General features: G+C 42.2%; 1 protein-coding gene across 5 annotated transcripts in view; it reads right to left on the reverse strand.

The window, feature by feature from the left end:
• Nucleotides 1–247: 247 nt before the first annotated feature.
• ZFYVE26 (zinc finger FYVE-type containing 26) overlaps nucleotides 248–15,497 on the reverse strand; it is a 72,714-nt gene continuing 57,464 nt past the window's right edge. For all 5 annotated transcript variants that reach the window (XM_070758956.1, XM_070758976.1, XM_070758948.1 and 2 more), the window contains 7 exons: nucleotides 12,712–12,909; nucleotides 10,351–10,553; nucleotides 9,899–10,040; nucleotides 9,502–9,561; nucleotides 8,219–8,401; nucleotides 5,352–5,396; nucleotides 248–2,185 (listed from right to left, as the gene is read on the reverse strand). In XM_070758956.1, coding sequence (XP_070615057.1) covers nucleotides 1,976–2,185; nucleotides 5,352–5,396; nucleotides 8,219–8,401; nucleotides 9,502–9,561; nucleotides 9,899–10,040; nucleotides 10,351–10,553; nucleotides 12,712–12,909 — 1,041 coding nt within the window. In that variant the 3' untranslated portion in view covers nucleotides 248–1,975. The remainder of the gene's footprint in view (nucleotides 2,186–5,351; nucleotides 5,397–8,218; nucleotides 8,402–9,501; nucleotides 9,562–9,898; nucleotides 10,041–10,350; nucleotides 10,554–12,711; nucleotides 12,910–15,497) is intronic.

Consider the following 15,497-nt stretch of genomic DNA (forward strand, 5'->3'; position numbering starts at 1 on the left):
ATTCTGGGCTTTCTGGCAGTGTGAATTATAAACTGCTTGATGTGGTTTTGCACAGCATTCTGGGCTAAAAGGTTATTGGCTCATTTGTGATTCAGTATGACATAAAAACATGTCAGGCTACAAAATTACATCTGGGTTCTTTAAAAAAAAATTAGATGTTTACAGCATAGTTTGTTGTCTTGGTTTCTTTCATTTCTTTCACTTGGTTTCTTACATTAACAAGAAATATTACAGATTTAAAACAATAAGTTGTCCAAATTCTTTTATTTTCTCAATGAGAGTATAACACTTTTCTGTTCAATGGAAATTTAGAATTCCCCCATTACAGTTACTACAGCAGTGTTTCCCAACCTTGGCAACTTGGAGATATTTGGACTTCAACTCCCAGAATCCCCCAGCCAGTGAATGCTGGCTGGGAATTCTGGGAATTGAAGTCCAAATATCTTCAAGTTGCCAAGGTTGGGAAACACTGTACTACAGGATAGTTCACAGGACAGGTTTTGCTGGTGAGAAAGGGATCCTTTAAAAATCCTAAAGAATCCGAGTAACAAACAATATAAAGTGCATAAAATGCAGTGCAAAGAGTGGACCCAACCAATTGTGTCTATTTTCTCCCCCCTATAAGTCTTTCCTATCTTCCCTTTGGAAGGTATTGATGAGAAGAGTTTGGAAATGAAAGTACAAGCCATGTTATGCACTAAACTCAATAGGCAGTATAAGCTTAACACACAGGAAATAATGAATCCTGTTCCTTTCTTAAGGTAGAAGTAGTAATGAAGAGCCACAAAAAGCCCAATCAGACCATCTCCTGGGACTCATGGCAGTTGAGCTTGATAGACAGCAAAAGCAGATTTTATAACTCTTAGATTCCTAATAGGATAACCTCTAAGTTCCAAAAGGTATGAAAGGATGGAAGCTAAATATACCCTGCCCAGGTTACTCAACCTCAAGGTTATTTCTGGCTGCCAAATCCAATGAATACACAGGTACATTGACCTGTGGCTATTATTTCCTGGAAAGAACATAGCTTTGATCATTTGCTAAAATTATTGGGAAAGGATAATGTTCATCTATTTTTTTCTTAAAAACTCAAAGGTTAAACCATTCTGAATAATTTGTTGCAACGAATACAATTTTGACAAGAGTTTGAATTTTTCAAGTTAAAAACTTGTTATTAATTTACAGGTCTCTCCCAACTTGGCAACTTTAAGATTTGTGGATTTCAACTCCCATAGCATAGCTGTCTGGAGAATTCTGGGAGTTGAAGTCTACACGTCTTAAAGTTGCCAAGTTTGAAGACCTCTGAATTAGTCATATCCTCTTATAATAGACTGTGCTATGATCTCGCCATTTTCTATAGTATGTCACTGAAAGGACAATCAGAATTTCAAACTGTTTCAGGGAAAGGTGGCAAATGTGGGTAGAGGTTCCAGGTGGGAACTTCTATTCAATTTTCATAGTTTTTTCCTCGCTTTACTGTGTTAAATGATTATTTCCTTGCCTCAGATAAGTAACAGGTGTAGGCTTACAAGCCTGTTATCTCTGATGCACAGAATTCAATTACAGCTTCTTGTTATAAAAAGCAATAGAGCAATGTACCCATCTCAAAATACTACTTGTTTCCTTATTGATTTGGCTCTAGCTTTGCAGTATCGGGAATCACAAGCAGGTATCAATTCTTGATGTGGGATTTACATTCATAAAACAGTGCCTAAAGGAGAGATATCTCCATGATCATAAAGTAAAACACAGCTGAAGCAGCACTGAAAATATGAAGTATATAAAGAACGAACACCCTGAAGTAGAGGTAGTTGGTTGTCACTGCTTCATGACTGGCACTTTTAGGAATTCGATCTTTTCCCTTTGAATAAAAGCGTTCCAGCAGCTTCTTTCCAGTTGGCAGCCGTATAATTGAATCTGGCACAATGTCATATTTTCCCTTTCTTGAGACAACGACCCAACAAGTCTCTGGGAGTCATTTCTTGGAATTTTGGGTCAGCCAGCTTCTCGGCTTAGTGTGATGTACCGAAAGCCACTGGGTGCAGATGGCCTGCACTACATCATCCCCACTCTCCTCTGCCATTTGCCGGATGTGTTGAACCAACTGCACTGCTTTTACGTTTTCTTGTTTTACGGAGATAAGATAGGCAGAACGCAGTTTATGGCATTTCAAGTATGCCTGAATCTGAAACAGAAAGAAAAACAATGTGACATGAAATTCAACAAGGGTAGTGCCCTTGGGATGTTTCTTTCTTCCTTCCTTCCTTCCTTCCTTCCTTCCTTCCTTCCTTCCTTCCTTCCTTCCTTCCTTCCTTCCTTCCTTCCTTCCTTCCATTCATTCATTCATTCATTTATATGCCGCCCCTCTCTGAAGACTCGGGGTGGCTTACAACATATAAAAACAATATACAGTGATACCTTGTCTTACAAACTTAATTGGTTCCGGGACGAGGTTCTTAAGGTGAAAAGTTTGTAAGATGAAACAATGTTTCCCATAGGAATCAATGGAAAAGTGATTAATGCATGCAAGGCCAAAATCCACCCCTTTTGCCAGCCGAAGCGCCCGTTTTTGCACTGCTGGGATGCCCCTGAGGCTCCCCTCCATGGGAAACCCCACCTCCAGACTTCTGTGTTTTTGCGATGCTGCAGGGGAATCCCAGCAGTGGAATCCCAGCATCGCAAAAACAAGCGCTTTGCTGGCAATGGAAGTACGGAGGTGGGGTTTCCCAGCGAAGGGAGCATCAGTGAAATCGCAGCATCACAAAAACACTGAAGTCCTTGAAACCTACCTCCGGACCTCTGTGTTTTTGCGATGCTGCGATTTCACTGAGGCTCCCCTCGCTGTGAAACTCCACCTCCGGACTTCCATTGCCAGCGAAGCACCCGTTTTTGTGCTGCTGGGATTCCCCTGCAGCATCACAAAAACACGGAATTCCGGAGGTGGGGTTTCCCATGGAGTGGAGCCTCAGGGAAATCCCAGCAGTGCAAAAACGGGTGCTTCGCTGGCAACGGAAGTCCGGAGGCGGGGCATCCCAGCAGTGGCGGTGGGTTTGTAAGGTGAAAATAGTTTGTAAGAAGAGGCAAAAAAATCTTAAACCCCAGGTTTGTATCTCGAAATGTTTGTATGACGAGGCGTTTATAAGACAAGGTATCACTGTACATCGAGATATAATAATTAGGTTAAAATTAAGAATTGCATTTAAAAAGAAATTAAAAGGCCTATGAACATGCACACATACTCATTCAAACAAACCTACTCTACATTCATTGGCCAGGGAGTAGAATCTAATAATCCCAGGCTTGGCGGCATAGATGAGTCTTTAGACTCCTACGGAAGGTTAGGAGGGTGGTGGCAACATGAATCTCTGGGGAGAGTTGATTCCAGAGGGCTGGGCCCCCCACAGAGAAGGCTCTTCCCCTAGATCCCGAGAGGTGTGATATAAAAGGAGGCTGAGCCCGGAAGCGGATATCAGCAAAGACTGTTGCACAGATATTTCTTATGGGAAGAGCTTCCTTTTGAGATTACTGCCAAAATTGTACTTGTTTTCTGCAAGGCAGCAGAGAGTGTATAGAATGTCTGAAACAATGCATGCATTTACAGGATAGAGTGTTTGCTTTGTGAGTCAGGCACTGTAATATATTACACAAGAATTGCGTGTTAGGTTCTCTGTCTAACAAATAGGTTTCTGCCTAGAACTTTAAAAAACCCTTCTTGTTTCTTATGAAATTATTCTTATATGATCACGTTTCGCAACAAAAAAGCAAAAATTAAAACTCATATCTATTCCATAGAGTTCCTACTACAAAAAGCAAATGCTTGAGTTGTAAGTTTCTCTGAGAATAATAGCCCATTACAATGGAAATTTACTGAATTAGAATACACAATGGGTTTATTTACCAACAGAAGAGAGAGAGAGAGAATCATTGTGTAGAATAACAAATGGCCCAAAATGTTTGTTCAGCATAAAAATGATATCAGTCTATATATTTATGCCCAAATTCTAGATGAGCCTCCTGGGCTTAACTTTGTCAGATTCTTGTCACTGCTGGTAAAGGCAGGGGGCAAATGGAACATTCCAAAACTGCTTGAACAATTCAGAATGCCATAGACTTTTCATCTTCTGGATTTTCCTGTTGTACAATTTCAGATTGCATGAGGCTGAATAATGAAAATCTTCATGTGCCTGCACACTTTGATTTATCAGTATCCATTTTTACTCTCATTAAATTGTAAGATAGTACAGTGGCACCTCTACCTAAGAACGCCTCTACTTACAAACTTTTCTAAACAAGAACCAGATGTTCAAGATTTTTTTGCCTCTTCTCAAGAACCATTTTCCACTTACAAACTGAAGCCTCCGAAACTGTAACCAGAAAAGGCAGGGAGAAGCCTCCATGGGACCTCTCTAGGAATCTCCTGGGAGGAAACAGGGCCAGAAAAGGCGGGGAGAAGCCTCTGTGGGGCCTCTCTAGAAATCTCCTGGGAGGAAACAGGGCCTCCACTCTCCCTGTGTTTCCCCAATTGCACACATTATTTGCTTTTACATTGATTCCTATGGGAAAAGTTGCTTCTTCTTACAAACATTTCTAGTTAACAACCTGGTCACGGAACAAATTAAGTTCATAAGTAGAAGTACCACTGTATGTTACTTTACAACAGGACTGTCAAACTCACATTGTCACGGCACCATCACGTGATTGGGAGTTTCCCCCGCTTCACTAAAATAGGTTTGGGGCACAGCCAGTATATGTGGCATCCGGCCCACGGGCTGCAAGTTTATTTATTTATTTGATTTTAATGCCATCCTTCTACTTAGACTCAGGGCGGCTTACAACATGTTAGCAATAGCACTTTCTAACAGAGCCAGCATATTGCCCCCACAATCTGGGTCCTCATTTTACCCACCTCGGAAGGATGGAAGGCTGAGTCAACCTTGAGCCGTTGATGAGATTTTGAACCGCTGACCTACAGATCTACAGTCAGCTTCAGTGGCTTGATACCCCTGCCTTACAAGTATGCTATCACTTAATGAATCAAGATCTGAAATTCAAATAGGGCCGAGACACATATTTACTTCCCTTTATATATTGTGGAAATGCATGGTATCAGCTCATTTCAAAGTAACCTTTTATTAATGTTAAGAAGGGTGCATCACTCTATCATGTTCAAGGTTAGTAAAGAATTCTCAGTAACCACATTCACACTCTTGTTGAATGTAATAGTCTTAGAATAATAGAGGTGGATAAAAGATTGTATCTACAAGAATGAACGAGCAAATACATCATATACATAAATAAGAATTTTTTTAAATTATTTCATATCCAGGAAAAAAATTCTTTATTTTACTCACTTTGTTTTCATCACTGTCCATATCCTGGATCAAATTATCCAACTCCTAGATCCCAGCAAGAAAATAAAAATGATAGATCATGAGATGAACTGTTAAACATTGCTTACACTGATATGGTTGCTCATACTTGGTCCTATATATTGCTTTCAATTAACCAGAGAATCAAAGAAGCAATTGTAAATGAAGTCCTACCCACTGAAAAAAGATACAGTAAGCAGCTATTTCATTAGAAGCTTTTATTGGACTACAGTGGAACCCCGACATACGAGCAGCTCTACTTACGAGCTACTCGAGATACGAGCTGGGAGAGTAGAGAAATTTTTGTTCGACTCACGAGCTTCCATTCGGGATACGAGCCGAGAAGAGCCGGCCTGGCTTGCTTTGCTTCCGAGCTGATGCAGAGCCGAATAAAGCGTCACGCCCCTCTGACGCTTTCGGCGGCTTCCGAAGCGATGCTGGGCTCTTTTGCCGCCAAAAGCGTCAGGGGGGCGTGACGCTTTATTCGGCTTTGCATCAGCTCGGAAGCAAAGCAAGCCAGGCCGGCTCTTCTCAGTATCCAGCTCTTGGTGAGTCCTTGGCTTCTGCTGGGGGTGCAGAAGCGGGTGGGGGGGGCGGCAAAAAAAACGCCCGGACAAGCACTTGCTGCGAGGCGGGCGGGGGGGGGGCAAAAAAAACGCCCGGACAAGCACTTGCTGCGAGAGGCGGGCGGGGGGGGGGGGGGGCGGCAAAAAAAACGCCCGGACAAGCACTTGCTGCGAGGCGGGCGGGGGGGCGGCAAAAAAACCGGGGCACTTTCGCTGCGAGTGGCGGGAAAAAATAAGCAAGAAAAAATAAGCGGCTTTTCCGCTGCCTCCTAAAGCGGGGAAGTTCGCCAGGAGGCAGCAGAAAAGCCGCGTGTGTCTTTTAAAACATCGGAGCCGGCATGGGGAGGCTCTCAATCAACCCCCGAGTCCGGGTTCGGGGCTCGGGGGCTGATTAAAAGCCTCCCCATGCCGGCTCCGATGTTTTAAAACACACGCGCGGCTTTTCCGCTGCCTCCTAAAGCGGGGAAGTTCGCCAGGAGGCAGCAGAAAAGCCGTGTGTGTGTTTTAAAACATCGGAGCCGGCATGGGGAGGCTCTCAATCAACCCCCGAGTCCGGGTTCGGGGCTCGGGGGCTGATTAAAAGCCTCCCCATGCCGGCTCCGATGTTTTAAAACACACGCGCGGCTTTTCCGCTGCCTCCTAAAGCGGGGAAGTTCGCCAGGAGGCAGCAGAAAAGCCGCGCGTGTGTTTTAAAACATCGGAGCCGGCATGGGGAGGCTCTCAATCAACCCCCGAGTCCGGGTTCGGGGCTCGGAGGCTGATTAAAAGCCTCCCCATGCCGGCTCCGATGTTTTAAAACACACGCGCGGCTTTTCCGCTGCCTCCTAAAGCGGGGAAGTTCGCCAGGAGGCAGCAGAAAAGCCGCGCGTGTCTTTTAAAACATCGGAGCCGGCATGGGGAGGCTCTCAATCAACCCCCGAGTCCGGGTTCGGGGCTCGGAGGCTGATTAAAAGCCTCCCCATGCCGGCTCCGATGTTTTAAAACACACGCGCGGCTTTTCCGCTGCCTCCTAAAGCGGGGAAGTTCACCAGGAGGCAGCAGAAAAGCCGCGCGTGTCTTTTAAAACATCGGAGCCGGCATGGGGAGGCTCTCAATCAACCCCCGAGTCCGGGTTCGGGGCTCGGGGGCTGATTAAAAGCCTCCCCATGCCGGCTCCGATGTTTTAAAACACACGCGCGGCTTTTCCGCTGCCTCCTAAAGCGGGGAAGTTCGCCAGGAGGCAGCAGAAAAGCCGCGCGTGTCTTTTAAAACATCGGAGCCGGCATGGGGAGGCTCTCAATCAACCCCCGAGTCCGGGTTCGGGGCTCGGAGGCTGATTAAAAGCCTCCCCATGCCGGCTCCGATGTTTTAAAACACACGCGCGGCTTTTCCGCTGCCTCCTAAAGCGGGGAAGTTCGCCAGGATGCAGCAGAAAAGCCGCGCGTGTCTTTTAAAACATCGGAGCCGGCATGGGGAGGCTCTCAATCAACCCCCGAGTCCGGGTTCGGGGCTCGGGGGCTGATTAAAAGCCTCCCCATGCCGGCTCCGATGTTTTAAAACACACGCGCGGCTTTTCCGCTGCCTCCTAAAGCAGGGAAGTTCGCCAGGAGGCAGCAGAAAAGCCGCGCGTGTCTTTTAAAACATCGGAGCCGGCATGGGGAGGCTCTCAATCAACCCCCGAGTCCGGGTTCGGGGCTCGGAGGCTGATTAAAAGCCTCCCCATGCCGGCTCCGATGTTTTAAAACACACGCGCGGCTTTTCTGCTGCCTCCTGGCGAACTTCCCTGCTTCAGCCGACGTCTTTTCCCCTCAGCCCTCGGGCTTGCACGCATTAATCGCTTTTACATTGTTTCCTATGGGAAACAATGTTTCGACATACGAGCTGTTCGACGTGCGAGCCTCCTTCCGGAACCAATTAAACTCGTAAGTCGGGGTTCCACTGTATATGATAACACTTAAAGGGATGTCGACAATTGTGGCATAAACATATACCCAACCCTCTTTCCAAAATGAAAATATTGTAAGTCCTCATTTAAGCACTGGGTGAGGTGCTTGGGTATCTCATTAGCAAATTGTAGATTTAAGACATAAGAATGACATAATTCACTCATTCATTGGCTATGAAAGAATCACTAGCACTTATGCGTGGCTTTCTAAATATTCAATAGCAATGTAGGACAGAGAAAAAAATATGTCTCTTCCCTAACACTACAAGAACACAAACAGTGTTTCCCTTTTTGTTAGTTTGTATTTTAACGTAAGATGTTAAAATCTAATAAAGATTTTTTTTTTAAGCCAATATTACCTCAGTAGGGATAGAATCAAACTCATGCAAGCAACTGAGGATGACATTGTCCCCATCATTTTTATCTGCAGCACCAGATTCCTTGATACATTTAATGAGCTGCCTGATCTCGCTGTAGTTCTGCTGCTTCACCAGCTGCCTAGCCACTTTATTGTATATAGCAGCAACATCCAGCTGGAAGTCCTAAGGACATGGACAAAATAAGTATTACTTTGAGAAAGATGATGTACTGTTCACAGAAATAAGCTGGTTTGATGTTTCAATCATTGAAAGGGACATACAAATAAAAACCTGAAGAATGATTTGATTAACTTTTCTATACTGTATTTACAAAAGACAACTGCTAAAGTTTTGAAGGGTTTTCTGAGAAGGAAGAAAGAAAAATGAAAAGAAATCAAGTTCTAGGACTTAATGGAAGGGATTAAAAACTAAGTTAAAATTAAAGAGAAAAAATATAAAATGGGTTTATTTGATCAATATTAAAATAGCTATGTGGTTATCCCTTGTAACCCTTAATGGACTTTTGTTGATCAGAATGAATGTGGTTATCCCTGATAACCCTTAATTGACATTTGTTGATCAGGTGTCAACTTACAAAGTTGCCATAAACAGAAGGGGAGAGATGACGGAGTGGCTGATTGTACTAACTGAAACTGCATCCCACAAATGTTTTTTTTCCTGATTGTGCCCTGGGTTATCAGAGTCAGCCGGAGAGGTGTGGATTTCACAGCCTGCCAACATGGTTCATTGGAGAATGTGATTTATAACATGTTCAGTGAGGAGAGAGGGAAACAGGATCATGAGGGCACATAACCTATGTGAGCTCAGTTCTGATTGCATCAGAGATGCCAAAATGTCGTTCCTAATAAATGGCTATATTTCTTTTGAAGTTTGGCTTGTGGCTCATGAATTAATTAGGGCATCTTTCGGAAACTTCTCATCAGAGAGAAATGAGAAGAGAGATTTTGTTGCATTTTAAGAGAATGCAACAGAGGTTAAGAGGTTATACTTGTGACGAAAGGGGAAATAACTTTCTTTACATATTTCTTTTTCTTTTTAATTTTCATTTCAATTTCTGCACTGTAATTTTTATTTTTAAGTCATACATATTTTAGTTAGTATTAGTTTCTACCTTTTCAACTGTAATATTTAATAAAAGTATTACTAAAAGTTCAAATAAATATCTAAAATTAAATAAAAATAATGCAGTGGTTTACTTGAATTATTTCAACATCATGTGTAAAAAGTCAACATTAAATATAAAGCTTCTTCATTCAACATACCTGCAGTATTCTAAATGCAATCCCAAATCCTTCTTCAATGTTTTTGCCCTCTAACATGACCTGAGGAGAAATTGCAGCCGCAGAAAAAAGAAACAAAAGGAAAAATTGAGTGACATACAAGTGAATGAAAAGTCATTTGGAGCTTTGGGGAAAACTCCAGTGATAAACAACATATTCTATTTCTTTCTGGATTTGAGCCATAGAATTGCCATGTTAAGACTACAATGAAATGCTGCTTCTCTGAGTGACTTTTCTTTCGAATCAAAATTCACAATGAAAATGATATGTGACTTTTTGGGTTAACTTCAATAAACAATCTACATGTTCATGAATCTCTGCTCAGTATTCCATTTCAATACGTAAAATCACACAAATAAATGTGGGTGGTACTCCATACCTTACAAGCAACCTCAATCTTCATTTGATTGTTTCCAAATAGGGTAGGCACAGGTAAATCACCTACAGGTAAAGATCCTGACTTTTCACAACGGTGGAGGAATTTTGTGACTTCCATCTGAAGCTCAACTGTATTGATGTGCCTAATTTAGGGAAAATATGTTTCAGTGCATATTCTAATAAATAAATGCCCATAATTATTTATTGGATTTCTAAGCCACCTTTCTCCAGCCAGTATAACATCCAGGATGTTATTGTTAAAATATCATGCAAAGGAGAAATTTTAGATGAAATTCAAACATGAATTAGAAACCCTCATTAAAGTTAGCCATTTGGGTAAGTCTCTGTGCTCTTACAAAAAAGTCCTGGCCTATATCTTCTTACATTATTACTAAATAGTTTATTAACAAATTGTTGACTGATAAACGTTGGCCAGCATTGTTTCCTTAATACCTTGATACATCAGGAGCTGACATTTTCTTGCGAAAAGAGCATGCAAACTTTTTTCTTCCTGAACTCCTAGAAACTTCTTGAAGGTAAACTTTAAGATGGTCCTTGACCTTTAAGAGCCATTTTTGCCTTTCTTTCAGCTCAGTGTAAGATTTTGCCTTGTCAGTGAAAAATCTAATGCAGGTCATGGCAGCCCGGACTTGATCCTGGAAAACAGATAGGCTTTTGAACACAAATATAGCTTTCAAATCATATTACCTGCTCAGTTGAGATAACTTTTGAGCTTTATTTAAAATACAGGCTCTGAACCGATTTTGAGTTTGGAAGCCACTGGTTAACATATTTTGCTATACAGTAGAATCTGAGCCTGCTCAGAAAACTCTAATCAAATCTAAAAATCTAATACAGTGGTACCTCATCATACGAACTTAATTGGTTCCAGGAGGAGGTTCGTAAGGTGAAAAGTTCGTAAGATGAAACAATGTTTCCCATAGGAATCAATGTAAAAGCAAATAATGCGTGCAAATCCTTCAGGAAAATCCCAAACTTTAGAAGGGAGGCGAACAGAGGGCAGGGAGGAGCAGCTAAAGGGGGCGGGTGGAATAAGCAAGGCTAGGCTAAAGGGTGAGTGGGAAGGAAGAAAGGCAAGGGGGACGCCCCTCCCTTTTCTTTCTTAAAAAGACACCGTTTCAGTGCCTTTGCAAGCATGCAAAATCTTTACTCCTCCAAGCTGCCCCTCCCTTTTCTTTCTTCAAAAAAGGGGAAAAAAAGAAACCCCTTCATCCCAGCAGCAGCTGCTTGGGTTCGTAGGGTGAAAATAGTTCGGAAGAAGAGGCAAAAAAATCTTAAACACCGGGTTCGTATCTTGAAAAGTTCGTTAGAAGAGACGTTCGTAAGATGAGATACCACTGTAAACACATTAGATAGTTCATGCAATGCCCTGTCTCCATTGCAAATAATAGAGAAAGACGGAAGTGATACCCAGATTAATGCCATTGTTTATCCTTTTGTCCTTTCTTAAAAATCAATTTAAAGGGGAAAAATTGACAAAGACATCCAAGGGGTGTCATTGGACTTTTATCACTTCAAATTCAAAGAATCCTCAAATATATACACATATTTGAACTTACAACAGAAGTCCAGCATTCGTAAATATATTCTCCATATTAAATATTTCTGAGGCCATGAAACTACTTAGTTTTTATTTATTTATTTCTTTCATTTTATTTATTAGATTTTTATGTCACCCTTCTCGTTAGACTCAGGGCTGCTTGCAACATGTTAGCAATAGCACTTTTTAACAGAGCCAGCATATTGCCCCCACAATCCGGGTCCTCATTTTACCCACCTCGGAAGGGTGGAAGGCTGAGTCAACCTTGAGCCGGTGATGATATTTGAACCACTGACCTATAGATCTACAGTCAGCTTCAGTGGCCTGCAGTACTGCACTCTACCTGTTGCACCACCCCAGATCTTAGCTTTTAAATTTTTCTTCTATAATTTTTTCCCAATCTGAGGTAACCTGTCATCCACAGGTTGTTGGTTTTTTTTTTAACTGGGAATAGCTTTGAAAAATTCTTTCTAATAAACAAAAGTATAAATCCTAAAAAAATAATATAAAATCCCCATTTTATATAAAACAATATTGTTGGTTAGGCTGAGATAGAGAGACTGGCTCAAAGACACCTAACTGGTTTTCATGCCAAAGGGTGATCTACTGCAGAACTATGGTCTCCTATGTTAGTTGCTGGGCCAGCAACTTAACTGCTACAATAATTAATTAATTAATTAATTAATTAATAAATAATAATAATAATAATTTATTAGATTTGTATGCCGCCCCTCCCCGCAGACTCGGGGCAGCTCACAACAGTAATAAAAACAATATACAGTGTAACAAATCTAATATTAAAAGAAAGTATCTAAAAACCCATCATTTAAAAATCATACAACACAAGCATACCATACATAAACTATATAAGCCTGGGGGAGATGTCTCAATTCCCCCATGCCTGGCGATATAGGTGGGTCTTAAGCAATTTATGAAAGGCAAGTAGGGTGGGGGCAGTCCTGATCTCTGGGGTGAGTTGATTCCAGAGGGCCGGGGCCGCCATAGAGAAGGCTCTTCCCCTGGGGCCCGCCAGACGACATTGTTTAGTCGACGGGATCCGGAGAAGGCCAACTCTGTGGGACCTTATCGTCCGCTGGGATTCGTACAGAAGACGGTCCCGGAGATATTCTGGTCTGATGCCATGCAGAGCTTTATAGGTCACAACCAACAGTGGTTCGGTGCCACATTTTTTATGTAAAGTCCTCAATAAATTTTACAATGCTTATGTTATAGGAAGAAATTGCAATTCTTACCTTCATAAACTGCTGCAGTTCATACAAGATATGGTAATAATTCTTTTTCTGCAAGTGTTTGCAGGCTGCAATGAGATAGATACCCCAGCTCTCTAGTCCTGGATCTATGGTTTCCAATAAGTTCTCCAACATGTGAAGTTTTCCACTTTTATAACTTGGGATAAAGATGCCTTCAATAAATACATCTGGTGGACTTTCCTTAAACAGTAAAGAAATCAAACTAGTAAATCAGCTGGTGCCATCTATGTCATTAATCTGAGGAAAAAAAGCTTACATGATCAGAATGTAGTTAGTTACACACTGTTATAAACAAACTCCATTTTTCTCACTATCAAAATGTTTTCTATGTGAAAGCGAGCACAGCTACTCCTGAAACATCATCATCATCATCATCATCATCATCATCATCATCATCATTATTATTATGTCAGTACAACACAGCAAACGAGATCACTATGCTGGATTTCGTATTTCATCACCAGTCGGGCGCTTCCCAAGCACCTAGGACTGCGTGATGTAGTGGCGAATTATGTTTGCCGATCCCAGTAAAGCGGCCTTTTGCAATTGACAGATGGAGATTTTGTCAATTCCGATGGTTTTCAAATGTCCGCTGAGATCCTTTGGTACTGCGCCCAGAGTGCCAAGTACCACTGGGACCACTTTCACTGGCTTATGCCAGAGTCGTTGCAGCTCGATTTTTAGATCTTTGTATTTCACTAATTTCTCTAGCTGCTTCTCCTCAATTCTGCTGTCCCCTGGGATTGCGATGTCGATGATCCATACTTTCTTTTTCTCCACAATCAGGATGTCTGGTGTGTTATGCTTCAGAATTCGGTCAGTCTGAAGTCGGAAGTCCCACAGTAGTTTTGCTTGCTCATTTTCGACCATTTTTTTGGGCTTATGATCCCACCAGTTCTTTGCCACTGGTAAATGGTAGTTCCGGCACAAGTTCCAGTGGATGGAACTTGGAACTTGTGCTGGAACTACCATTTACCAGTGGCAAAGAATTGGTGGGATCATAAGCCCGAAAAATTATTATTATTATTATTATTATTATTATTATTATTATTATTATTATTATTATGTCAGTACAACACAGCAAACAAGATCACTATGCTGGATTTCGTATTTCATCATCAGTTGGGCGCTTCCGTAGACTTGGGGCGGCTTACAGCAATGATAAAAACACTGTATAACAAATCTAATATTTAAAAACTCTAAAAAACCCTTATTTAAAAAGCAAGACATATACACAAACATACCATGCATAAACTATATAGGCCCTGGGGGAGATGTCTTAATTCCCCCATGCCTGACGGCAGAGGTGGGTTTTGAGGAGTTTGTGAAAGGCAAGGAGGGTGGGGGTAATTCTAATCTCCGGGGGGGAGTTGGTTCCAGAGGGTCAAGGCCGCCACAGGGAAGGTTCTTCCCCTGGGTCCTGCCAGACGACATTGTTTAGTCGACGGGACCCGGAGAAGGCTAACTCTGTGGGACCTAACTGGTCGCTGGGATTCATGCAGCAGAAGGCGGTCCCGGAGATATTCTGGTCCGATGCCATGAAGGGCTTTATAGGTCATAACTAACACTTTGAATTGTGTCCAGAAACTGATCGGCAACCAATGCAGACTGCGGAGTGTTGGAGTAACATGGGCATACCTTGGGAAGCCCATGATTGCTCTCGCAGCTGCATTCTGCACGATCTGAAGTTTCCGAACATTTTTCAAAGGTAGCCCCATGTAGAGAGTGTTACAGTAGTTGAACCTCGAGGTGATGATGGTATGAGTGACTGTGAGCAGTGACTCCCGGTCCAAGTAGGGCCGCAACTGGTGCACCAGGCGAACCTGGGCAAATGCCCCCCTCGCCACAGCTGATAGGTGGTTCTCTAATGTAAGCGGTGGATCGAGGAGGACGCCCAAGTTGCGGATCCTCACTGAGTGGGTCAATAATTCCCCCCCCCCCCCAGGGTAATGGACAGACAGGTGGAATTGTCCGTGGGAGGCAAAACCCACAGCCACTCTGTTTTGTCAGGGTTGAGTTTGAATCTGTTGACACCCATCCAGACCCTAACAGCCTCCAGGCACCGGCACATCACTTCCACTGCTTCGTTGACTATTATTGCTATTGCTTCATTGACTGTTATTGCTATTGCTATTTAAACTTGTGGAAGAATTGGCTTCCACCACTTGCTAGTACAATGGTATAATGGTAACTAATGATATTCCATTTTATGTAAACAGGAAAACTAAAACCACTTTTATCAAGTTTAGGTACATCAACTTGCAAGTCTGATTCTTGCAAGTTGTAATTCTTCCTGCTTATAGTTTGGTGACTTAGTAAGGTATCTGCCTGAGCTGCATTCAAATGTCATCTCATTGTACACTTCTTTTGCCTTGAGGATGCCATTAAAAACAGGTAACACATTGGGGAAGAAGACTGTCAGAAGCTTCAACAACAACAAACTATATCAATCAGTTTCATCCTTCTAATAGTTTTCTTTATTCTGTTCTCCACCACACTTTAACAGCTGGATTAAAGAAATAACAACAGGTAATGAAATCAGCACTAAGGGAAAGGACAGCTCCTACCAAGTAGTTTCTTAATTCAAAAGACTCATTCAAACAATTTTTTTAGAGCTCACCCAAGAGTTTAAATTTGTATGTGTGTATGATACCTGAATTATATCTAAACACACAGGTGTTAGTTCATGGAAAAGTGGTATCATCCAAAGAACACTTTCAATGATTTGGACAAAGAAAAAGTTTGATTAAAATGCACATTTTTGTTAT

This window comes from Erythrolamprus reginae, chromosome 1, assembly GCF_031021105.1.
Source record: "Erythrolamprus reginae isolate rEryReg1 chromosome 1, rEryReg1.hap1, whole genome shotgun sequence".
Taxonomy (NCBI): Eukaryota; Metazoa; Chordata; class Lepidosauria; order Squamata; family Dipsadidae; genus Erythrolamprus; species Erythrolamprus reginae.